The sequence below is a fragment of the Corvus kubaryi genome, unplaced genomic scaffold (genome assembly GCF_017639235.1).
Source record: "Corvus kubaryi isolate FWS band 111438036 unplaced genomic scaffold, C.kubaryi_AGA036_p1.0 124, whole genome shotgun sequence".
Classification (NCBI taxonomy): domain Eukaryota; kingdom Metazoa; phylum Chordata; class Aves; order Passeriformes; family Corvidae; genus Corvus; species Corvus kubaryi.
The window spans coordinates 82,950-108,339 of NW_024580659.1; the positions used below are offsets into that span (position 1 = coordinate 82,950).

Genomic DNA, 25,390 nt, shown 5'->3' on the forward strand with positions numbered 1-25,390 from the left:
TATCCTGTATTACCCTGCAACACTCCACTGTGGGAATTTTTACCAGACGTGACTGCAGAGTAGAGGCAGTCGTGTGCTGCTCCAAGAAACTCCAGAGCAATGACCAGATTGTGTGTTGGGAAACTCTATTAACTGTTCAGAGGCTGATAAAGTCAGTGAGTATTTCTGGAAATGTGAAAGATTCTGTCCAGCAGCAGTTAGGCAGGATGAGGAAGGATGAGGTCGGGCTCTACAGGAAATACATAAGCAAAGCTGTCCTGGGCCGGGTCAGAGCCCAGCTAGGCCAGTCCCCCGACTTTGTCAGTGACCACAAACATTTCCACAGACAAAGGGCATTGGTGTTTCTGGGCTTCCTTTGTTTTTGCTTTCCTTGAAGCAAATTAAAGCTGTGTTTTTGGGACAGACGTTTCATTTAGTTTCGAGATTCACCCTGAGGTAGTTTGTCTTTTTTCTGCCATTCCCAAGGGAATGGCAGGAGCCGTGTCAGAGAGATTTAGGTTGGATATCAGGAAGGTGGGTGGTGGGGCACTGCCCAGGCTCCCCAGGGAATGGTCACAGCCTCAAGGCTGCCAGAGCTCCAGTAATGTTTGGACAACGCTCTCAGGGATGCACAGGGTGTGGGACTGTTGGGGTGTCTATGCAGGGCCAAGGGCTGGATCAGTGATCCCCGTGGATCCCTTCCAACTCAGAATATTCTGTGATCCCTTAAAGACTGATCAGACATTATCCAGTTGAGAGAAGCACATTTACTGTGTGAAAAAGTTGATTCTATGGAGGTAATGAATCTGTTGTTTTACTTTTGCCTTACTAACTGGAGTATTTCATTATCATTAAAGGGATGCTAATTTAGCGTTAATTGGTTTCTAGTGTGGTCAAACTGTTCTATGCAGTACTTGACCCTGTAAGTTCTTTCAGGGATGCACAGTGGTGCAGGAGGTGTTCTCAAAGGCAATTTAGTGACTTAGTAACTCTTGCATCATGTAGAATGGAAGATTTTAATGAAGAGTTCTGCTTGGTGTTCTCTCTTCACTTCTTAAACTGAAAAGCAAAAAACAGTGCTGTGTCTTTATGGGTCTCTCCTGATGGAATTTTAATGCAGAACAGGGTGTCTGTTAGCAAGGAACATTACATCTGTAATGAGACTTCGTAACCTGGTTATTGGGAACATTAAACACTGTATTTCCACTGGACTTCATTATAGCACTTGTAACAAAATGGTGAAAATTATGCTTGCAGGCATTTGAGTATAGCTGCTTGGTACCTGAATTGGTACAAAACTTATGAGTAGGATGTTAAAATTTATTGGGAAAATAAAAAGCTAGATTCATTTTGATCATATGATTGTTTCTTAATGTGGAAAAGGAGATCTGTTTAATACATCTTAGAAGTTTTTATGTGACGTCTTCACTACTTTTAGATGGAAAAAGTGTTCCAACATTTTTCCACGATACTCTGGGGCCTTGAGAGGGAACAGAAGTTGTTGACATCTTTAAATCAGAGCTCTTATTTCACATGTCTGCTGTTTTTTCCTTGTTTAAAATGGCCTTCAGTGTGCCAAGAGAAGTAAAATTAAAGCCTTGAAATAGAGTTTGGGATTCAATGGTAACTATCTATAAGAGAGGGGTCATGTTACTAAATATGCAATAAAAGCAGGGGTATCCCTTTTGTTCATTAGGAAACTGAAATGTGTGTCTGCTGAGTAAGTCCAACATATGATTATAAATCTTTTTGTATGGATGTTTATACCTTTTTCATTTTACAAGAAGACAGTGAGACTGTTATGCAGGGCTTCTTCCAAATGTGAGGGTAGGTTACATGGTGCACTAAGCCTTTAAATGCTTCCCACAGCCAAAACCAGCTTTAAAGGAAATCTCTTTAAAAACATTAACTATTTCCAAAGGGTTGGCTTCACCTCTGTGGTTGGGATGTTCTGCAAGGTGGTCATGGTGTGGTTCTGACCCTCTCAGAGCAGTGGTTTGACCTGGAATTTGGTCTTCCAAAACCTGATCCATGACTTCAGTGAGGAGAGGTGGTGTAGAAGTTGTAAGACATGTTGGTACCTCAAGTTCTTTGTTCCTTTGACATTGGTTGTTTGTTTGAGACTGTAAATCCAAAGCAGGTCCCTGAGGTTAAACTTCCAACTGAGGAGAGATTTTTTGAAGCTTCCTGAGGAAGCTTCCAGAACACCAGATACTGTATTGGCCTGCAAACCCACAGTCTGCATACTGGTTCTCTGCCAAGTGCTTCATGCAGAAAGTTATCAGGGTTAATGCATAAAATTATTTTGGTAGTATTTACTCATAATTTTACTATTTTACTGTCTGTAGACTTGTCTGAAAATTGTATACATTGGAATATAAACATAGTACTTAAATTACAAAATGTTTTCTCAGGAGAGTTTCAACCAGTTAACACTGGTATTACCACAGAAATGACAAACTGTTTATTTTCTTGCTGTAATCTAACTGTTTATAAAAGATGTGACTTGAAAGATCTTTAAAGTTCACTAATTTCTTTCAGTAAAAGTACAAATCTTTGGTAGAGAAATGTTAAAATTATGATTCCTACTTCTGATAGTTATTTTCTTTCAGAGTGCTAAGGAGTTTTTGTAGTAAGTGCAAGTATGATGAGTGTTTCAGAATTGAAATTCAGAAATTACATCAACCACTCTCTATAGTGTTACTGTAATAGTGAATTAACTGAGTGAAATTCACTTTGTTGTGGGCAAATAGAAAGATAGTGGTTGTACAGCAACTGCTTTTTGGGGCAAAGTTGAGTGATTTGTAGCTTTGTCGTGGAGGGATCTCTATATATTAAATTGAAATGGAAAATGGAGAAGGGTATATATAGTATGAACTCAACATTTTTGGGGTCTCAGGTTCTAATAACCTCAACACATGGGCATTAATAATGAAAATCTCATTTCGGGAGGCATTTGATGCCTTTATTTTTCTGAGGGTTTTGTGTTGTTTTTGTTGGGAATTTTTCCTAAGAAAGATCTTTTACCTTGCTTAGAGGAAACATTGCCTCTAATTGTTCCTTTAAATTCAGAAAGCTACCCAAGCTTCCACAGAAACAACATTATTTTGTTGGACACCTTTGCAGTTTTTATCATACCAGAAGTGCCTGTCCCTGTGCACAAAACAACAGCTCGGGCAGATCCTCAAAGTTCTGTCATCATTTACCCAGTAAAAATGGCAATGTCTTTTATACCTTTTGTATTAATATGGTAACCACAGCATGTTTTCTGCTATGTTTCAATTTATAATGGGATTTAGCAAGTCATGTCAAAATTCTGATGTGGGATACATGAGCCAACAATGCAAGTCAGAACTTAGAAATCTGAGGGTTTAAACCCCCAAAATTCCTCATATGCCACAAAGCACTGTGGTTCTGGAATTGCTATGGCTGTTGAATCCTAACCTCTCCTATTCTGGTCTCTTACTGAGTATAAAGTATCTTTCCCTCTCATAGTTTCAACATTCACACCTTGTATTCAGATCTATTTACTGTGCATGTGTCTCTGGCTGGGTTACTGAAAACATCCTATTCCAGGTTTTGCTGTACTACAAGTAGTTTCCTCTCTGAAAAATGTTTAAAAAATTCTGGTGGGACATCTCTGCAATCTTAGCAACTTGCAGCTGGTTTGCTCTTGAATTCATCTGTGGCTACAGGTCAGCTCCATCTGTGTGTGGAGAACAGGAGAAATGAGAATGCTGCTGTGCATCTCCCAAATCCAATTGCCTGGCAGAAGTGTTGCTGGACTGGTTTAACAGGATCTCCCTCAAAGCAATTTTCATCAGGGACTTGCCATGAAGGCTCTCCCAGTATTTATATTTATATATTTATATATTTCATCAGATTTCTGAGTCTGATAACACTTAGCAGAACTGTATTCCATTCCCAGTCCAATGGCCTTCTTGAAGTATATTCATTTCCAATGTAAGCCTGCAAAAATTATTTGCTCGAATATATTTGAGAGAATAAACTAACTATAGTGGTTTTGTGTTGAGCTATCCTTGCATTTTTTTTTTCCTACTGGTGGCCAAAGTTTCTGAACTTGTTCCCTTGTTTTTCTTGACAGCAAATGCTCAGGTCACTATGGCCTAGAGTCACAAGCTGTAAAATGGTGACAATCCCATTTGCTTTGTTTATCAAATCCTTTCAAGCTCACTGTTTAAAAGTAATGAGAGTTGTTATAATAAAGCCCATTCCACTTCCAATGCAGTTGGTAGTTTTGAAGAGTGGATTTAAGCTGCTTCCATCTGACATATGGAAACGTGCAAGTTTAATTGCCCGTGTATTTCTGAAGTGAAGAACCACCCATTTGTTGCATACCCTTCATCCCTTGGCTTCTTTCTCCTGCTTGGTCTTCTGCCTCTGCTACTGTTGTGTTCCATTTCCAAAACATTTTTCCTTCACTCTCTGTCTCACTACTGGGGGCATTACATCAGCATTGTAACTTTGCTTTAGGTTGTGTTCTATTACTGAGGGCTTCCTTGATTCTCTTTGTATTAAATCCCCAGAGGAATAATCTTAGACAAATTACTTGCATAAAATTCACTTTTATGAAATCTTAATAGTGAAAGAGCACATCTTGGAGAACAAAAATATTAATGGCCACAAGAAATCTTGATTCATCTGTATTTTAGTGGTGTAAATCTGTATTTATCCCTTGCAAATCCAGTTGGAGAATTTCTTGTGGGTCTTACAAGTCTGAATGTTTAAAGAGAAGAATTCTATTTGAATGAAAATACTTGCAACAATATGTGGTGTTGTGCCTAAATTTATGATAAGACTACAGATCCTGTACAGTATAAAAATCTAAAAAACTAAGTATGGTACAAATGAATGGAACCTATTACTGTGAGTTTAAAAATAATTTTTAAAAATTAAAATATGCTTTGTTTAAAAAAAAAAGCAACCAGATAGAAGATAATTGCTCATTCCTCTAGCTCATCAGAATCTGTGTTTGAATACAGGAAGCTTTTAGGGTCATCTAAAATAAACAATTTAACATTTTTTGTTAAAATTTCACTTGGAAGAGAACTTCTCACTACAAAATGTTTGGTAGGAAATCCAGTACTGTGTGTTTTTTAAGACATTTGATTCCTGCATTTCTAGAATGTTCATAGCTCAAGGACTTTTTTATGTACAATTTTTACAGTTGATGGTACTACTTGAAATGTTTTCAATTCAGTTAATCAAATAAGACAGGACCAAGCTGAGGATTTTGTTATATTCTTATATCCTAAAATCTGATCTTATAGAGGGTGTACCTGGGGGCACAGTTTGGCCTGTTGTGTTTAAGTAAATAGTGTTAATAGAAATAAAAATTGATGTCATAATCTTAAGCTTCAGTTTTTACATTTAATGGTTTTATAATGAAACAATATGAAGAAATACACTGGTACCTTACTTCAGTATATAATATACAGTATCATATTTATGGCAGTAGGAAGGGTTTAAATCAGAAATAAGCAGACCAGTGAGTAGGAGAGAATAAATAAAGCTGCATTCCTAGAGACAGGGGTTGCAGTGCAGAACTGGGGGGTTTATTTGGTCTTCTGTGGTTTAAGAACAACACTGCAATAGGATCTTATGCATGAAAATGAATGTGGGGAGAGCTGCCTTGTGTTGATGTAGTTGTTTTCAAGGTGAACGTGTTCCAAGTGGGAATCTTCATTCTCCTCACTGTGCTCATCCTCATCCTCGTGGTTGGTCTGAGTCCTGCAGATGCGTTCGGGGGGCACCGTCCTGTGGCACGGGGCAGGAATCATGATATAGTTATTCCAGATACTCTTAACTTCATTTATTTTAGAGTTGCTGTCTATTTAGATATTTGAAAATGTTGACTTAATCAGTACGTTACATTTTCTCAATTACATATTTATTGAGGACTTTCAAAAGTCTTTTTTTTTTTTTTAACATTTTCCCTTTGCATTGTTTTCTCATTTATGTCATATATTTACTTTTCCTGAGGAAAGTATTGCCATGTGTTGCTGAATGAAAACTTTGTCTGACACGTGGAAGATCCTCTCTCTGTCATTCCTTTGCTGTGCAAACAGCACAGAGGGCCCACACCCTGGCTCCACAGCTGGGGCTGGTGAAATCTGCTCACCAGGTGACTCCAACTGCTGACTCCTCCCATTATTTTGTTATCACTTTGGGCTCTGCTGGTGATTGCTGTGCCAGTCAAATTTTAGCTGCCCAAGCACTGTTACAGGTGAAAATCTTGGAAAGAACTGGTGCACCAGTTCTTTGTGAGCATTTTCAGTAACTGTAAGGGAGGGCAAAATCTCACTTTTATCATATTAAGAAATACTACAGAAGAAAACTCAGGATTCCGCTCCTCCTTCAGAATTTTCTTAATGAATATTTACTTAAAAATAACAAATTCCTAAAGCAAAGCGTGTCTTATGACATTTATTTTAATGTCATTAATGTAACAAAGAGCTTGGAAATTACCTTATTTTATTATTGTTCAGTCTTAGAAAACGTAGTTTTCTCATTTCATCGATCCCAAAGGGTACAGCCTTTAATTCATTGTGGTCCAAAAAGAGCTCCCTCAGGGAGTGGTAAGCTCCAAAAAACGACACTGGGTCGATGCCATCATCGGTGAGTTTGTTAAAGGACAGGTAGAGATACTCCAGCCCCGGCCTCATGTGGCCAAACACATAGCCTGGAATTCTTTCAATCTGGTTTCCTATAAGTACCAGATGGAGTAAAGATTTTGGCAGATAGGAGGGAACATGATACAACTTATTATAAGAGAGATCGATTGACTCCAAGTTCCTGCATTAAAGGAGAAAAGAAAAAAAAAAGGCTGAAACCCCTCAGATTGTTCTGTGCAAGGCTCTGCTTCATGGCATTACCAGGGAATGAAATTTCCAGGGGAAATTTGTTTCTGTTAATGGGGTAGAATGCGTTTTATGGAACATGGTCATGCATAATTACTCTGGGAATAGAAAGAATTAAGTCATGAATTACCAATCAAGCACAAAGATTTCGTTGATGGGAAGAGATCTTCAGTAATGAGGGTGGGGGGAGCTGAACAGGGGAATCCCAAGGGACCAATTTGTGATTGCTGCAATAATGAGTTACACAGAAGAACTGGAATAACCTTGGGACTTCAGTCAGTATCCCATTAACAGGGAGTTTTAAGCTTTGTTCTTAAAGCCCATTTGAAATGGAATTGTTGTGTGAATTAATCCGTCCCATGTGCTTCGCTTCCTGGGTTGAGAGATGCTCTCAGTAGTAACAGCGTGGTTGTTTTCAGAATAAGGAATTTACAAGTTCAGGAATCAAGGGATAGGGCTGCAGCTGCTGGTGATGGCCAGGTACTGTGCTCAGCTTGGCAAATTATTTAGCAGGAAAATCAAAAGCACTATCACCTTTTACTACCTACATTCTCATTGCTTGCTCTGCTTATATTCTACTCTTAGACAAGGTAGTTGCACTGTCTTCCCTTCATCTTATTTACTTTTATAATTTTTAATCCAATGGGAAATAAAGCCAGGATAATATTGAATTATTTGTAAATTACCTGTGAGATAATTATGTATTGATACTAAATTACCATATAATTGTATATAGTATTATTTATAATTAATGTTTATTTTTGAATGGTGGTCAGAAAAAATAATGACTTTTCTGTTAATATGGTACAGATTTGAGGTAAAAGATCTATTTGACAGCTGAGTATCTTCTAGATTATACCATTAGGCAAGGGAAATTAAGAAAAATCAGCAAAGGAAAACAAATCAAAGGATAATTACAACTCTAAGTTAAAAGTAATGAAGTGCAAATATTTATTTCATTATCTGACTCACTAGTAACAGAGAAAAATAAAATAAATGCACTTTAAATGTCTGGTACTTACTCTTGGTTTATCCAAGCTAAAGGTGCTATCCTGTGCTCTTCTAGTTTGTTATGCTTTAGTCCAATGATGTTGATGTTTCTGGTGTGGTTAAAGCAAATTTCTGACACTTCTTCAATTTGATTATGTTCAAGATATAACTCCTGTAAGTGCATTTGGGAAGAAAATCTGTGAGATCAGAATAGGCTGGGTTTTCCTGTTGCAAATTCAAAATGGAGCAATTACCTGTCCTCTGTATTACCTGGTCTATCTGTTAATTCTGAATCTGAACCAGAGCCAGTTTGTAGCTGGAGTGGGATCTTCAGAAACACAATTTTTCAAAGCAATTGTTTTGTTTTCTCATTTGTGGAATACAGATTGCTTTGAAAGGGCAAAGAGAAGGAACTGCACCTTTTGGGTGTTTGTTGGGGGGTTGTTGTTGTTAGTATTTATTTTGGTTGTTTTGTTTTCTTTTTACCTCAAGAGTGGCAGGAAGACCTTGTGGGATAATTCTAAATTTATTTCTTCCCAGTCGCAAATAAGAGAGACTTTTCAAAGGATAAAAGGCCAAAGGACTGACATTTGCTTCACTAAGTGTATTTCCTTCTAATTCCAGCGTGACCAAGTTCTTTAAATCTAGGGAGAAAAAGTTTAATTTCAGTTAATTAACGCCATCTTATCTCTTGTTAAAATACACGTTCATAATTTAACAGTCTTAAACATTACCAGATCAGTTCACAGCAATGAAAAAATAAAATGAACTGATTTTATTATCTCATAATCATGGAATTCTATTGTTTATAAGTTCGTAGAGCTTTAGAGATTGAACAAAGCTTTATTTACATTTTCCTCTCCCAGTCCAAATGGAAAGGGCAGCAGCTGATCCAGTTTAGGTGGGACCCTTTTGGCAGGAGAGGAAAGGAAGCAAAAAAGTCCATCAAATTCTGATATGGATGGCACCCTTTCTTTTTTCTTTCTCTTTTTTCTGTCAGCCTGTGTTTCACTTGGCTTAAAACGATCATGGTTGACTCCAATTATATTCTCCCTGATTTTTCATGGACATCAAATTCTGTTCTCCTCCTTGCAATTTAAAAATAACTAAAATGGTTTCACCACAAATAAAGCCATCAGCTTCCAGGTGGGGATAGGAGGTGTCTTCAGCATATTTCAAATTCACCTTTATTTAGTGACCTTAAATAGAAGCTGCTTTGGGGGAGGAGCAGTTGCATTAGAAGGGAAAATGTAATTTTTCAAATACTTTGTCATGCAAATCTTTCAGCTTTTGTTGCCTTTTGAAAACATGGCACCATAAGGCTAACAGTTATTTTTCTATGTCAAACCAGGTGCATTTGGTTCAGCGTTCAGGTTTTCAAATTTATTTTACGCTCTTCATATAATTGACATTAGTTATTTAAATACCTTTTAAGCCATCTTCATCGATGGCATGAAGTTGGTTGTCATTTATTTTTATTTCTTCCAAAGCTGATGGCAGTTCAGAGGGGATATGTACCAGCATATTTCCATCCAGATACAAACGTTTCAGCTTTTTCAAGATCTTATCACAGGGATGAAGAAAGAGCACTTTGATTATCAAGGTGCAAAATACTCAGTTAAACATACAATATAATCATAGTTAAGATTTTCTTAAACACACACTTTTAAAGGTTTTCAGCAGCAGTGCAGTCATATCCACTGTTTTGAATTAAAAAGTAATGTTTTCTCTTATCAGTCTAATTAATTGGTTTCTTTCTGCTAAATATTAACAAAAGTGCCAGTTAATGTCATGTGTAACTGGAAGAGCTTCCATACAGCCCTGCTGCAGTTCCCCAGGATCACTGTTTGCATTCCTGCTGCTCTCTGTGAATCTTGGAAGTATTGCCTCACTACATTGTGCAGTATTTAGGACTTCAAAGTACATGCATTTAGAAATTATGTGCTTATCCTCTTCATTTGTGAGCAAATTGAGGATTTTCTGTAGGTCAGCAAATTTACTCAGGCAGAAAGACAACAACTGTTTCAGTAAGTGAGGATTTTTATGCTTAAGCTATCTTTAAAAATTGGTATGAAAAATCATATCCTAATTTTAATTCTTGATTATGGTGAGAGATTTCTTGAAGTAGCCAGGTTTGCCTGTACAGTAATTATACAGTGTTTACCTATACAAGGTGAAAAGTGATTTAGATTCATAAAATGAAAAGCAAAAAACACTTTTAAGCAGTAATTATTGAGAGGGTAGCAGAAGAGTTAGGCTTTCTTACTTTGAATGCTTTGGGACCTATGCCAGGAGAGGTAATGTTATTTTTACTCAGATCAATCCATTCCAAATTAGGTATCCCATTGAATGCTTCATCTGAGATAGCAGTGATGCTATTTCCTAGAACAGAAGGCAAGAGAAAAGTTTGAATTATGAAATACAGTCTGCACCTGAGCTGTGTAGTATTGCACATAGAAAATATGTCAAAAAACCAGCTGCATTATGGACAATAATTGTGTGTAGATATCTTCATCTTAGTATTTAAACACTGGTATGCAAATCTTATGTTTGCAATTCATTGTTTTAAAGGCTTAACTGTAAAATTAATTCTAATTCTTTTCTGTGGTAAGGAATGACAAAGCCTTAACAGTGCTGTTGACTACCTTTGAGGGTGGATAATGTCACAAAAGTCATGCAAAGTAGACCCATTAATTACCTGTAAGGTCTAAACTTGTTAGGTCTGGATCTGAGATGGGTGGTATTTGTGTAAGTTTGGCATTAATGCAGCTTACTGTGGTGTCCGAGGTGGAACATCCAGATGGCAAAGGAGGAGCTTCTACGGGTGGAACAGGAATTGGGAAATGAGCTGGAATTCTGAAAGCACCATCGTCTTCATCACTTTCATACTGCACATCTCCTTCAGCTCCCGCTCTTGGGACAGGCAGCTTCTCTCTGCGATGCCCTTTGTGCCTCTGGCGATTCTTTCTGCCTTTCCTTTTTCTTTTCTTTTCCCCTTTTTTGTGACCCTCTTTGTCTCTAATCTCTGTCACTTCTGTTGGAAGCAGCTCGTCCTTTTCCATTTGAGTTTGTGCTGATGGCAGAACGTTGGTGTTGTTGAGGTCCTTGGGTTCTGGGGAATCACCAGACAACTCACTGATGTCATCCAGTGAAATTATGCTGGAGTCCAAAGAGGAGGCTGGCCAGGGCAATGACAAAAAAACCCAAAACAACACAAAAGAGTCTGATAAGAAACTAAAATATTAGTAAGCACTGTTTCCCACATACAGTAAAAAACTATGGCTGTAGAATAGTGCTCCTCTAGAATATGGTTTGAAGAATAAAAATGTGGTGTTAGATTGCTGCTTGAGAAAAGAGACACTTGACTGAGAAATGATTGAGCCAGCCATACAGAACAGTTTGTACACAGCTATGATTCATGACAAGTCCAGAAAAAAAGGTGGAAAAATTAATATAGCTTTCATTATCTTCCTTTTTGACTTATTATTAATTATTGAGTTTGTGTTGATGGAGGTGTCTAAAGAGAAAAAATAATGTGTCTGGGAGTGGGAGGTAATTTGGAAAAAATTCACAGAGGTCAAGACTTGTTCTCGTCCAGAAGGAACTATCAGGGGAGGAGTTGGCTGCAGGTGGGGATCTCACCAGGGAAATGCATTACCTTCATTACCAAAATGCAGTTTTTATTTCCATAATAGGACAATTCCAATAAAAGGAGTTTAAGTGTTTCAGTCAATATGACTTTTACAGTTCTCCAGTTAATTCCTATGATGTCTTGTCTCAGAGTGTCACATGCACATACACACGAGGATAAATATTTCTTACAGCAAGAGGAGATTGCGTTCAGTACTTTGCAGATATAAGATATTGGGAGTGCGGGAAGGAAAAGAAGGAAATTGCATCTCATACTTCTCTCCTCCATTCCTTTTCTTTTTAAAGGTACTGATTTTATTTAAATTACTGTGAAAAAGCAAGATTGTAGTTCTTTGGCTCACAAGAGTGCGAATTGACTTTCTACTCTTGATTTATATCAAATAGCTGCGGTTTTTTGCACTCTGTATGTCTAATACATTTATAATGGCCAGTAGTTATTGGCTGATCCTTTGTAAATGGAAGTGGGATAGAAAATATAAATAGATGTTATTTCTTCTTATATCTACAAAATTTTGTAGAGGTAGGAGAGAACCAGAAAGGGGAAAAAAAAAAAATAAATACAATTGTCTTTACTACTGCATATTTAGCATCATCTTTTCTTTAAATGTTGTATCAAACTCATCTAACAGAGTACTCTGAGAAACTGAGGTCAGCTTGAGTGGAAACACTGAAGAGCTGCTTTTATCATGGAATTCAGGAAAACGTGTACCTTGTAACTCTCAGGATCATTAAATGCAGTGTTTGTGTTAGGTTTTAAACGAGGCAATTTCAAACCAGTAAATCTGTGGTGTCCCATACCAGTCTCAGAACACACTGGGCAGCATTCTCCTGCAGGAATGATGGTCTGGGGACATTTCAGAGGGTGGCACATGGTTGTGTCACAGATCACCTCTCCCTTGGAGCAGAGACAGGTGACGCAGGGCTTGGGAGACCACACGGCTTTATCAAACATGATCATCCCATTAGCTGTGCACTGCCCCTTCTTTCCTAGGAACAGAAAATGGGAAACTGGAGTTAAACACTTAAACTCAACCAACAGCGTTCATTAAAAACTTTGGAAAGAAGCACTGCTATTTTGTTCTTATTTTGAAAATACGTAAAATACACCCTATTTAAAGGATCTTCTCCTTATTCCTTACTTTTCATAGCTGTATTTTCTTCAGTTTATTAGTAATCTCCAGTCATGCAAAACCTGAATATTTTTTCCAGGCCTTCTATTCCTCTCTTGTGCACCAGAGATCTTTTCTAATATCTTGCATGTTAAATGAGAAAGCTTTATGAAGGCCCTACGGAACTGGGAGGGTAACAATATTCGGTTTATAGTGACAGTTCCTAGGCTTGGTGGAAGTAAAGTCCATTCTGGGATGACTGATGAGATGGCAAAAATCTCCACTTCCCTGGAACTTGCTTTATCTGAAAAAAAAAAAAACCAAAAACCCTTTGCTAGAAAAGTAGCAATCTAGAACAGCTTGTGCTGTGAAATACTCTGTCTCTTAGGTTTCTGGACATGCATCTACAAAAGATTGAGATCTCCCCAGGGTACCAGTTGAAATTTTCAGAAAGAAATGTAGTATTTTGAGCTCTACTCAGATACTCAGTAGGCAAGTGATTTGGAGAGCACAGAGACTTGGGAAGGAAACTAATCCCAGTTTCTCTTCCTTCCAGCGGTGGAGTTTCCCTCAGCAGAGTCTTCCCTGGGCAGATCCTTCCCAGACTCCAGGACAAATGTTGCTCTTCAGCAAGATACTTTTTTATTTTTGGTCTTTTGAGAGAAGGAAAGCCAAGGCTGAGATTCTTCTTCCCATGCAAATATTCCTATTTATGAGTGTACCTCTAAATCTCGTTGAGAAGCTGAACTCCCTCCACACCTTCCTTTTCCTCTTTCTAATCAACCTAAGAATGCATTGCTGAAGTGTTATTTCAAGATGAAAACCCATTTCTAAGTTAACTTTGTACTTCCCTGCATATAAAGAAAAAGAAATTTCCTTTTTTCCTATTCAGTTTGACTTCCTCCTTCAGATGAAAGTTAATACAGCAGAAAAACCTTATCTCACCTGAATCTGCATGCCAAGAGACTTTCATTTGTGGTACACAAATTGTCTTTGGAGGAGTTGTTTGCAGGGTTTGTTTTTCCCACACTCCGCCCTGCTCAGTGCCTGGGTGTTCAGTTTTAATAAGAGTATTCAGGAGAGCCTCTAAATAACCTTGTCAGAATATTGTAAATATTTGGTTTGAAATGTCTCTGGAATTAATATTTGTCTCAAAATGAGGCATTTTGCAAAGTCTTTCAAGGTAGTCCTACTGTCAGCTTCATAACAAAGGTTCTTTCTTTGTCCTTCTACTTAAAGACCATTGGGTATGAATCTGTTTTCTACAGGAAAAATTAATTATCAGAATCATCTAATTTGGATGATCCTCTCTATTCCATATATTTTTAAAAATGCTGCGATTTAAATTGCTCTTAGGATGGAAAAGGTGAGAAATTAACATTTTGAGTAGTTGCGTCTTGGTTCTTCAAAGGTCTGGGACATCTCTGCATCATTTCAGCTGCGTAAAGTTGTGCTCTAAGCAACTCCAACCATGTCAGCTGCAGGAGGAGAGGAATTAGCCCAGGCCAAGTGTTAGTTGGCTTTAAGTCCCTTGTCATTCTACCCAGGTATCTGCAATCCAGCTGTTTGCTGGATCCTAACTTTGAGGTTTATATGCTTGCCAGTACACCACAATATTTCTTTTAAATAATCTCCAAAAGAAACACAAAAAGAATCCTGCACCTTCTCATGTTAAACAATAAAACATCAGCTGTTCCAGAGGAGCATAATCTGGCCTGGGAAGAAAATTCTTCTGTGCTTCCTAAAATTCTTTCTTTTGTTTTAGCTACTAGACTGTATCTGAAGTCAGTGCAGATCTTGTCTGAATAAGCATAAAGATAGGAGTTATCAGGCTTGGCCTCTGCAGGCTTCTGTAACAAATGATCCTTTTTTCTGTGTACACTAGAGTTGCATAAGGCAGGAGCAGTGTGACCCTTTTGGTGCACTACTGTCAGAACTACTGTCTGGCACTGCTGGGGATTCTCAGAACCCCTGTGAGACACAATAAAGGCTCTACTGAGATGCTCCTTAAATTTCCTGACCACTGAGTCACTTCAGCTTGGTGGTGCAAGCAGGGAGAAGTGGGGGTCAAGAGAGATTAGAAACAGTGACCATCCTACTCTGCTCTACCTCATGGACAGACAACTGCAGATTGTCTTATGTTGTGGCCAACTGTTTGATTTAATTTAAATATTCACATGATTCTAATCTGGAGGAAGGAGATACGTCTGGTTACTGTTAAACTTCCATTTAACTGTTAATTTTCATCCTGCGTATATCTGTAAATTGGGGTGGATTTTTTATTTTTAGTCTGCTAAGATCAAAACAAGTAGCTAAGAGAATGGAAATTAATGTTTGGATTGCATTTTCTTCTATTCTGGAGCATGATTAATAATAGTGTTCTATTATTTAATAGGCTCTGTTTTTTCCAAATCTGACATTAACTTGAAAAAATTTTGAACTTTAAAAGCTAGACTAAAAAATACCTTGTGGTTCCAGTCTTTGGCAGATGAGCATAGGACTTTTAACCTTTGGAAATATGGTGTAAATTCAGCATGGAGTTCCAAATAAAATGAGTTCAGTGGTTTTAGCTCAGCTTTTGGATGCAAGTCCAGATAGAAAGAAACAAGCGGGGCGGGGAGGGGGAAGAGCTGTGCATTATTTCAGCATGACTGATGGTCCTGACAGAAACTCTGGAATATCTTACATGAAGTGTATGCTACTTACGTGGTATTTTCCTCTGTTTAATTTTAAAAATATTTTTAAATTAAAGGTTTGACATTAGTAATATGTATAATATTGTAATACACACTGGAAATGCCACAGTCCAGAATTTTGCTAGTTTTCCTATTCAAACCCCTTACTTTCAAATATTTGATTTGAAATGGTGGTTCAGCCTTTCTGAAAATAAGGACTCACAATAAACAGTAATTGTGGAGAAAATGTGGCTAATTTATGTTTGAGACTTCTCAACCCAGTGGTCATGTCTGTTGTGGGAGACACTGAAAGGCTTAAATTCTTGCTTATAAAAATAAATTATTATCATTTATATAGAATATGGTAATCAGGGCATTCTTTTCTTGTTCCATAAAATTAATTAAACTGCATATGAATATTTTACTTAGTGTGTGCTCTCTTGATGGAGGAATGGAATACCTGTATCTTTGTATCTACAGAGAGGACACAACCTTGTATTTCCTTACAACATCCCACTGTCTTTTCTTCAACCTTCAAACCTCTTTCTATGAAAAGAAATGGAACATTGTAACATCTAATAATTTTTGATTGGTTAATGACTGGTTTCAAATTGAAAAGTACTGATAGTGCTATTCAGAAGTTACTGGTTTTTGAATGGATCACTGATTTTTAGATTCTTTATTGAATGAGGGTTTTTCTCTCTGAATTTAGTTTTCTATCGTAAGCATCTTGTTTATAGTGTAACTTCCATATTGCAACTACTACCAAGTGTTAGTAAGTTATTTACAAAATCAAGAATTATTCCTGAAAGTTTGCACGTAGACATAGTTTGCTTTTCAGAAATGCAACCCATAAAGTAAAAATAAAAGAACTTGAATTCATTTTAATGAACACTTATGTTACTGGTGTTGGGGCTTCAGTGAAATGTTATTTGACTTATTGAGCAATAAATTCTTCAAAATGGCCTTCAAACTTGCTACACTTTTGAAGTTATGAAAATATCCCAACAAATTTTTTGTTAGTTTAGATCAAAAAATAACGCAGAAAAATTGCAGGAAATATTGCTGTTACTTGGCAGAGCAGGATTCACGTAAAAAGCCTCATGTGCCAACCACCAAACTACCATGGAAGGCCGCAGGTATATGTGGCAAGTGAGCTAAAATAAAGCTTTAATGAGTTGATATGTTTGAAATGAAAAGTCAGCCCCCCACAAGGAGCAGAGGGGCTCTGTTCTCACCTGGTAAGACACTGTAGGTGCTCTCATGTTCCCCCAGCCCCACGAGGGAGTCAAACACCCCCATCACGCTGTCATCAATGTTAATGAGGGGGATCCTGGGCCCCGGGGGCTCCATCCCGGGGGTCCTCGGGGCCCTGCGCCCTGCCCAGGGGCTCCTTCCCAGCCCTTGCTGGCGCATCCTCCTCCTCTGCCTCCTGCCAGCACCGCCTTCAGCTGGGCAAAAGTCAGTGCACAGCGAGACCAGCAGGAAATAACAGAGTAAGGATGGTGCCTGCATGGTCTTGTGTGTCCCACAGAGTATCCTGGAATGGGAAAAGAGAGGGAAGTTAGGTACCTGGAGAGCTTTTAGGAATACGTCAGTCACACAGGGCATTTTTCGAGGCAGGTGAACCAATACATGGTAGGGCAAATATAACCGAGTTTCCCCTCGGAAAGGAATTGCCCTCTGAGAGCCACATGACCAATTTGATTTTAGTGATTCTCAGCAGTCACAGTCAAACAGGTGCTGGTTTGTATTTGGGGCTGCATTCAAAGAGGTGCTTTAGATTTGCAGTGCATTGGCAGTTCAGTAATTGTTGCTGCTTCCAGCAAGGGACTTCTCGAGACTTCTGTAAAGTGTGTCTTCTTTTTTTTTTTCTTGTGATTGCTAGTATTTCTTCCAGGGTGTTGTAACTTCTGGGCTTGGGAATGGCAAAGTAACAGAAAAATGCCCAATTCATTTGTGACGTGCTGCCCCAAATGTTTTTGGTTGGCATTTCTGTGCACGGCATTTTTTCACTGTAAATGAAAAGATGTTGCTTTTCCATCTGTCTCTGGCCATCCTCTTCTCTAACAGATCTGCTTGGTTCTGCAGAGGAGACCTTCAGGAAGTTTGTGCTATTTGTGACATCCCACAGCTGCTTTTCCAGTGGAAGTTTTTATAAAGTGTAGGGTCTAATCAGGTTAATCTATAATGGGCTGTGTTCTGCATTTACTTATTAAGAAATTCAAAATAATTGGGCCTTCTTATGCTTGTGACAGAAAAATTACATTTACTGTCACCAATAGGTGGCATTCCAAAACAGAGCAGTCAGGATTCAGGAGTATGCACAGGAAGCGTATCCAGCAGTAGATTGCTGTACCAGTGTGGAAAATAAGGCCCTGCATATCCAGGGTTATTAATGATTTGTCAGAGCTCTGATGCATAATTCTTTCAAAAAGGAAATGCTTCTGTCCTGTGGCCTATTTTAACTGACACAGCAGAGACAGGACATTTATGTTCTTGGGAGAGTGAGAATTAGTGAAGAACTTGGAGCTCTCGGGCTTTGTTGCCAAGACAAGGCTTAGAGCGTGTCCATGGTTTTTCTCAAAGGAACTTTTGAGGGGATTAAAAAAAGCTTTTTCTTAATGTTCATCAGTCTGGCTTTATATGTCATCTTTCACTTTGGAGTTGATCTTATTATAATTATGTTGAGTAAATACTGGATAGTATTATTTCAGGAACTTGAACTGGGTTTTTGCCTGATTTAGATTTTGTTAAAAAGCTTGTTCATCTTGGTATTTTCTGATTTATAGAACAGGCCAAGTTTTTGGTACAAGTTGCCTAACTGTTCTTTAACATAAGGCACATGATTGATTGCATGTTTTTCATGCTTTCCACATCGTAATTCTCATTTTTTTTAACCTCATATTTTAAAATGGGAAGTTGGCAGTAAATAAGCTTGAGAGTCCGCATTTTACTTCTTTTTAATATTGTCGTTTCTGTGTTCAACTGTTTTAATTTTAAAATGTTATGGCAAATTTAGATATTAATTTGCAGGATTTGAAGTTAATGTTTTTATTTCTATATAAAGGGAATTTGAGATGCAAGCATCTCCCACAAATCTTCACAGCATCTCCTGGAATGGCAGGTTTTGAAATGAATCCAATCTTTAGTTTGCTGCTTTCTCAGAAATCACTTATTCCAAAATGCTGTACAGACTCTATAGCCTTTTATTTACAGAAATTGCTGTTAGTTAACATATCAGATAGCTGCAGGAGCTTGCCCTCTGCATTGAAAATGCCTGTTCTTGTTGAGAAAGTGCTCATTTCTGAGTGCCTCAGGACAAATGACCCAATGCCTTTGGTTTCTGACTTGCATGGTAATGAGTGGCTATAAAATTACACAGGAAACTTCTGTTCCACCAGCTGGGCTGAAACACACTAAGAGCCCTCAGGGAAAACTGGAGGTACAAAGGAAAGGCTTGAACATGTGTGTTCGTTCTGTCAAGTTTCTGACATCTTAATTATGGTCCCATTTTTCTGGGGTACTCTATAATAACACCATAGCTGTGCAATTAACAATGCTGCTACATTACACTTGGGCTTTTTTAACATTTAACTATTTCTTCCTGTGACCAGAGACACAAAATGAATGGCATGACTGAAATACTTTTCCATTCTCCATCTCTTTTTAAAAGTCAGGAATAATATAGGGTGAATTATATTACATTAACTGTACAAAAGATGTTTTGCTAGGAACTTAAAGAGTAAAATTCTATAATAAATCAAATTATTTTAAAGTGAAACTTGGTTTCATAGAATACTTTATAAATATAAATTTTAAAATCAGAAACAAAACAACAGAAAACACACCACACCCCCCCAAAAAAAGTCTTTATAAACTAATCCTGTTCATATATGTGAGTTTATATGAACCTTTTTTTACACCAATTTAACTCTTCAGCACTGAAAGCTTACTATTGCTACTTTCAACCAAATGGTGTTCTTTGCATGCAGAACTCGGGCTGCTGAGTTCTTTCCTTGCCTTATTTAACAAGTGCTGCCTCATATTTTAAGGCCCAAATTGAAAGGCCTTGGGTGCTTTGGGCCTTTCCTGCCCATGTCTGGGATCCTCAGATTATCTCTCAGGAGATTGTATTTTTTATAGGGCCAGCCAGCTTTTAATTTGGGGAGATTCAGCCTATTCAATTTATGACTTTTATAATAAATCATTGCATAGTAAATTAAGTTATAGCTAGCCAGTGTAATTAAATTAATTGTTTGTGTTGCCACATCCTCTCAATGTGGCTGCATTGCTATGCAGTGTATATATATACTGCACAGCAGTATATACCAATTTTCATTTTACCCATAAATATTTAGATTAGGCACAGTATGTGAAAGCATCTTTATTACCTTTACTTTTTCTATGTAATGTGTTCAGTAATTTGTAGCTTTATCTTCAGTATCTGTCAGTTTGCTGTTATGTTAATGGAAATAGTTAATTTTTTAAAGGAGAGAGCCTTTAGAAATACCAGAGTATCAGAATTTATTAAATAATCCGTCTTTATCCATTCAGTCTAAATTCAAACACGTTCCTAAGGTGTCAGCATTATTTCTCACGACACACAGGGGTTAAAGTGCTTTACCAAGATTTTTCACTGACACTTTTTTAAATGCATTGCACAGAAATGAGTTACATTTATTCATAGCAGCCAGACCAGTTGCACTTTCTGTTAGTTTAAGTTGGATGTGCATGGCAAACATTCAGACAGAACAAAAAGCAGCTCAAGGGGTATTGCACACTTTATCTAGAAAAGCATTTCTGTTCAGTATTGCTAAATATAGCCCACATTATTTCATTTCAAATATTACATATTTGCAAAGTTAACATGAAGTTTAAGCCATTCAACACCATGCTTTAAGCAGTAATTTAAAATGTAAAACATTTTACCTTGTAATCTAACCTAACAGCAGATTCTGCTTGCTGTCATTTAGTCTCCCGTTGCAAATGAAACAAAAATCTCAGTGATATCTTTAAAACAAACAGAGAAACTGTAGGGATTGTTGAAACATGTGAGATGATTCCTTAGTTAAGTCTGAAATAGCTTCTTCCCCTGGGGACCCAGGGCTGAGTTCTGTGTGCAGACACTCAGCTCGTGCTGGTGCTCGGAGCACTGGAACCTCGCTCGGGCAAATGAGGAGCAGCACAATGCCTTCGGTCCCGAGGCTGACAAGGCACAGCTGGAAATCCTTTTCCAGTACTTACAGTCACATAAGGAACAAGGAAATGGAGTGTTTTCAAAAGAAACAAAAAAAAAATGTGTATTTTATTCGGTGCTGGTTTATGTATTTAGAAGTTTAGTTTCCAGGTGGCATGACTTTAATGTAGATTTATTTAAAATAACAAGATCTAATACACTTTGGTAGATGTAGCCTTAATATAAAAGCATTTATTAAAATTAGAACTTTTTTTTTTTTTTTCAATTCATGTTTTCTTAATCCCCTCCTGCACTTAAAAAGCCTGTCATCTATAAGCAGCAAACCTTGTTGTTGAAGTTTTAGCATGGAAAGTTTTTCTTTTGTCTATTTACAGCAATGATTTCACTGCGAGTTGTAGCTTATGCATGGAAAATAAAACGACCGGAGCACTTTCCCTTCATTTTTTCTCTTTGTAAGGCTAATTACATCCTGAAACATGATCCTGAAGCTCAGCTCTGCAGAAGCTGCGGGGAAGTTACTGATCCAGAGAGGAGAAGGGAGTGTGAGGGAAGGGAGGGAAGAAGGGTACATTACCACAGGTCCTGTGTGCGCCAGCAGAGCCTTTTCCTGCATCCCCAGATCGCGCGGCTGCGGAGTGTCCGGGTGGATGATGGGATGGATGGGTCTGGTGAGCTTCAAAATGACAAATTCACCTGGGAGGCTGAGTTGTCTGAGTTCTGCTGACATTAAAAATTGGTCGTTTGCTTGCGCTCACACTCTGAGGAATATTTAGACAGATAGTCATGGAATGGTGTAACCATTGAGTTAACCATAATTGTTAACTGGTGTGTGGCGGAAAGATCCTGGGAGAACACATTGTCTCTTAAAATAGGCATTCACTTCCCACTGTGCTCTGCTTTGCAAAAGCAAAAGAAGAAATACTAAATTTTGGTAATTTATCTGGAGCTGTTAGAAGGGAATGGAGACAGTCACTTAAAAAATGGAGTGAAAATCCAGAAGGAAGGAACTTTAAAGTTTATCCCATTCCACCCCTCTGCCTTGGGACACCTTCCACTATCCCAGGGTGCTCCAAGCCCTGTCCAACCTGACCTTGGACACTTCCAGGGATCCAGGGGCAACCACAGCTTCTCTGGGCAGCCTGTGCCAGGGCCTCCCCACCCTCACAGGGAGGAATTCCTTCCTAATATCCCATCTAACCCTGCCCTCCTTCAGCTTAAGGCCTTTCCCCTTGTCCTGTCACTCCATGCCCTTGGCCAAAGTCCCTCTCGAGCTCTCCAGGAGCCCCTTTAGGCACTGGAAAGGGCTCTAAGGTCCCAAAGCCTTCTCTTCTCCAGGCCAAATGGCCCCAAGTCTCTCAACCTGTCTTCATTAGTGATGTGTAGATTCAGACACACCTTAAGAGATCCTTCAGTCTGCTTGGAGGATTTAGGATTTTCACTGTATGTCTGTGAGGCCTTTGCTTATATTCTTCTCAACTTGTATTAAGGAAGAAGTAAAGACAGCTTAAGGGATCTGCAAAGACACAGGTTCATGAAAATGGCATTGCACCTTCCTGCAATGAGCAGTAACACTTGAAAATTGTAGGAGCTGTAAAAGAGTGACCCATGGCTGCCTGGTATCAAGAGGGTTTAGGGTTTTTAACTGGAAAAACCAGTGTCTGAAAATAGACATCATCTGCTACCTTTCAGTAAGATTTAAATCTGTGTGAGATTAATAATTGGCTTTAATATTATTATTTACATTAAAAATTTCCACATAAAATTGCTGTCATAATAAATGAAGAAAAAAAATGTATATTCTGCTAAAAGTTCAGACTAGGATGGCAAATGATTTCAGACATACACAGTTCAGGTAGTGTCTGTGTGAGTGCAAACATTGCTGTGTCCTCAGGGATCTAATATTTACTGTGTTTATGGGAATAGCTCATCCAAGAGCAGAGCAAGTTGCCAATGTGCTTCATCTGCAAGTCGTGTTATGTCTGTCCATCCCATGGCCAGTGTTTGAAATGAGCTGTGCAAGGGGAATATTTTGGTCTGTTAAGATGCCTTCATGTGGAATTGTCTCCTTTGAGGAGAGAAGAGGCAGAGTAAACAGCAGTGACTAATAATTAGAATAACTTTTTTTTATTTTGTATCTTAGGGCAAACTGCCACTGTTGGTTTGTGTCTTGAGCAAGAGCCATAGGATGTGAGAAATGGCTGTGGAAGCCTGGAGCCTCTGGCATGGATTCTTCTCTTTTCCTTTCACAACAAGAACTATTAGTCAGTGTACAATAATATTATTGTTGTTTTCCTTTTTAGCAATTTTGCTCCTTTCTGTAGGAGTTAATGGAGGGAGGAAAAACATTTGCTACTGTGCCCCTGCTCTAAACCTCAGAGGAGGTAAAATTAATGTATAAGTTACTATAACAGAATCTGTGATGCTGAAAAGAGCTTATAGATTTTCAAACTCTGTCTGAAAGGCCACTTAAATACATGGAGAATTCTGAAACAGGAGGAATAATTTGTGTTTCTGAAAGGTCTTTAAGGTGCCTGCAGTGTAGTATTTTTGTCATCAAAGAATGCCAGGCTGAAGGAATATAAGGAGGATATCTTGAAAATAAAAATTATTAAGCCAACTTATGAAGTATAGAAATCATAAAGAGTACAGAGTATAGAAAGAAGAGTTGAAATAACTGTTTATGGTCACAGCATACAGAGACCATGGAACTCAGTTCTGTATCTTACCTTTTAGAAATGGAATCTTTTATCTTCATAATGGCCAGACCAAACAGGATGAGAGCAGGAATAGCCTTCACTGAGCCAATGGAATGGCAGGTGTAGCCTGGCCTAGCAGAGCAGAGGAAATCTTGTGTTTACTTCAGCCAGCCACTGATAAGTTCAGTATTGCTGGAATTGCCTCCCAGCCTCTCGCTGTGAGTGCGCTCGAGCTCGTGCAGGTCAGCGAGTGCAGCCTTGCTGCTTGGAGCAGCTCAAGGCTGGGTCCAGAACAGGGGCTTCTTCAGTTGGTTTTGAAAGGCAGCGAGGACAGAGGCAACTTCTCTTGGCTGCCCAGATCTCATGGTTTGCTTTACCTTCTATTCCTTTATTCCCTTTCCTCCCCTATCACCCTCACAAGTTCTTTTCTCAGCCATTTCAACATAGGCAGCCTGCCAAGGTTTACAATTTTGCAGACTTTATACCTTTATTTAACAATTACAATCTGGTTGTCCTATCATTTTTTCCTTGAGCATCAAAGGAAAACTGATACTACCCATCCTCCCTTTTTAATTCTGCAATATTCTTCCTTTGCATGCTGCAGCCTGGTCAGGGGCATGACAGGGCAGCAGCTGCCTGCATATACAGGATTTTCCTTTTCTGATCTGTCCTGAAACCCTTTGTGGTATCTCCCTCGTGGTGCCAGAGGTGAGCAGTAGCCACATGCAGACCTCTGATAATTTTATATGCTTGCAAAATACCCATTTCCTTGGGGGGAATGCGGGGAACCCCAATTGTTCTGTACCTGTTACCATGTCTCACCTGGCACCAAGAGTACATTCTACAGCTTCAAACGTTCCACAGTCATCCTTATTTTCAGTAGCCTTCTCTCACATTATATCATTAGTGGCTATTTTACTTATGCCTCCTGGCTTGCTGTGTTATTTACAGAAGAGCTGTGTTGAAGTTGGATCTGTTATTTAATTAAAACACTGATCAAAATATTATTTCCATGAGTCAAAAAACACATCCACATTCAGGAATGTGAGGTTCTTTCTGCTTTGTTCAGGAATTGGAAGGAAAAGAGACAGTACTGAAAATTACAGCAGCGGTTTTTTAACCTTCCAAGGAAATACAAGAACAGAATGACTTTTTAAAATTGCTTTACTCTTAGTTGTTATGAGGAATCCGTGTAGTTGCTGGCTGGTTTTGATCAAAGACAAAGATGGAATCCTAAACTTTGCAGTTACTCATGTGGTTTACTTTTTTTAAAATCAAACACACAAGTTTATAGACGGAAAAAAGCTATGGGGGAAAAAAATTTATAACTGTTAAAGTCAACACAAAACATGAGATGGGGAATCTGGGACTGGCAGTACACTGCATTTCTGAAACCTGTTCCAGTTACTGCATTCCTTCAGTCATCAGTGGTCACAGATATCCTTACGGGAAAAAAATACAGGAAAAGACAAAGTACTGCAGGTAAACCTTGAGATATTAAACACAGATTTTCCTCACATATTTAAAAATATTAATAATACGTTGCAAAAAGCATGGGGTACGTCATTAGGTGGGAATAAACCTAAAATTGCAACCTGAGATGTGTGTGGCTGGGATCTATTTACATTTTAAAAAAGCTTCATTTTCAACTGTAACTGCATCCCAATTCCAGTTCTTTACTGCAGGGAACAGAATATTAGTATTCATTAGTATTAACTTTTTGAGGACACTAATTATTGCAACAACTCGTTGCCTCTTGGTTGGGTTTCTGTTCAATCCCAGCGCATCAGTTTTAGTTTGTGGTATGTTTTCTTCACATTGTATCTAAAATGCCAGTGACCAGACAGATGGAAGTAATTTATAAAGCCTTTCTTTAGAGCTACCTGAAATTTAAGCTTTCACATATTGCCTCTATGTGCATCAGTGAAGAAATGCAGTGGAATTTTTGTTATATCATTACCTAGAGCTGTTCCCTGTGGTGTTCCAAAGCAACTTGCCCACCTACCTTGAATAAATAGAGCTTCAAACCCCTGGCCATTGTAACGAAACATGGATGATTTCCCCTGTCCTCCCGCCTTTCTGTCAAATAATACCGCCTTTTTGGGGGGTTCAAATGGTGACACTTCCCTGTATATTGGGCAGTTCTATTTCAGCTATGTGCTGACTCGTGTTTTTCCAAAATACTCAACTCAGCACATTTCTGTGTGTC

At 38.4% G+C, this 25,390-nt stretch overlaps 2 protein-coding genes across 3 annotated transcripts in view; one reads left to right on the forward strand and one right to left on the reverse strand.

Annotated features, from left to right (window-relative positions):
* The window catches only part of LOC121659714 (centromere protein P), a 113,174-nt gene that overhangs the window by 74,961 nt on the left and 12,823 nt on the right, over window positions 1–25,390 (forward strand). The window lies entirely within an intron of this gene.
* Window positions 5,351–21,279, reverse strand: ECM2 (extracellular matrix protein 2). Of its 2 annotated transcripts, none has more exons than XM_042018049.1 (10): window positions 21,060–21,279; window positions 16,524–16,825; window positions 12,300–12,488; window positions 10,549–11,028; window positions 10,117–10,232; window positions 9,278–9,413; window positions 8,337–8,494; window positions 7,883–8,022; window positions 6,469–6,795; window positions 5,351–5,757 (listed from the first exon to the last, which is right to left on the reverse strand). In XM_042018049.1, exons 2-10 carry the CDS (start codon window positions 16,798–16,800, stop codon window positions 5,556–5,558), a joined length of 2,025 nt encoding a protein of 674 aa, XP_041873983.1. In that variant the 5' UTR covers window positions 16,801–16,825; window positions 21,060–21,279; the 3' UTR covers window positions 5,351–5,555. The 2 variants fall into 2 exon arrangements, with proteins under 2 accessions (XP_041873983.1, XP_041873973.1); XM_042018039.1 differs by lacking the exon at window positions 21,060–21,279 and adding an exon at window positions 20,218–20,451.

Coding starts and splice junctions, on each gene's coding strand:
- ECM2 (XM_042018049.1), bottom strand. CDS start 16,800: ATGCAGGCACCATCCTTACTCTGTTATTTCCTGCTGGTCTCGCTGTGC. Junction 10,233..10,548: donor AACAAGTTTAGACCTTACAG/GTAATTAATGGG, acceptor CTTCTGTTCTAG/GAAATAGCATCACTGCTATC. Junction 5,758..6,468: donor CTGAACAATAATAAAATAAG/GTAATTTCCAAG, acceptor CCCGTGCCACAG/GACGGTGCCCCCCGAACGCA.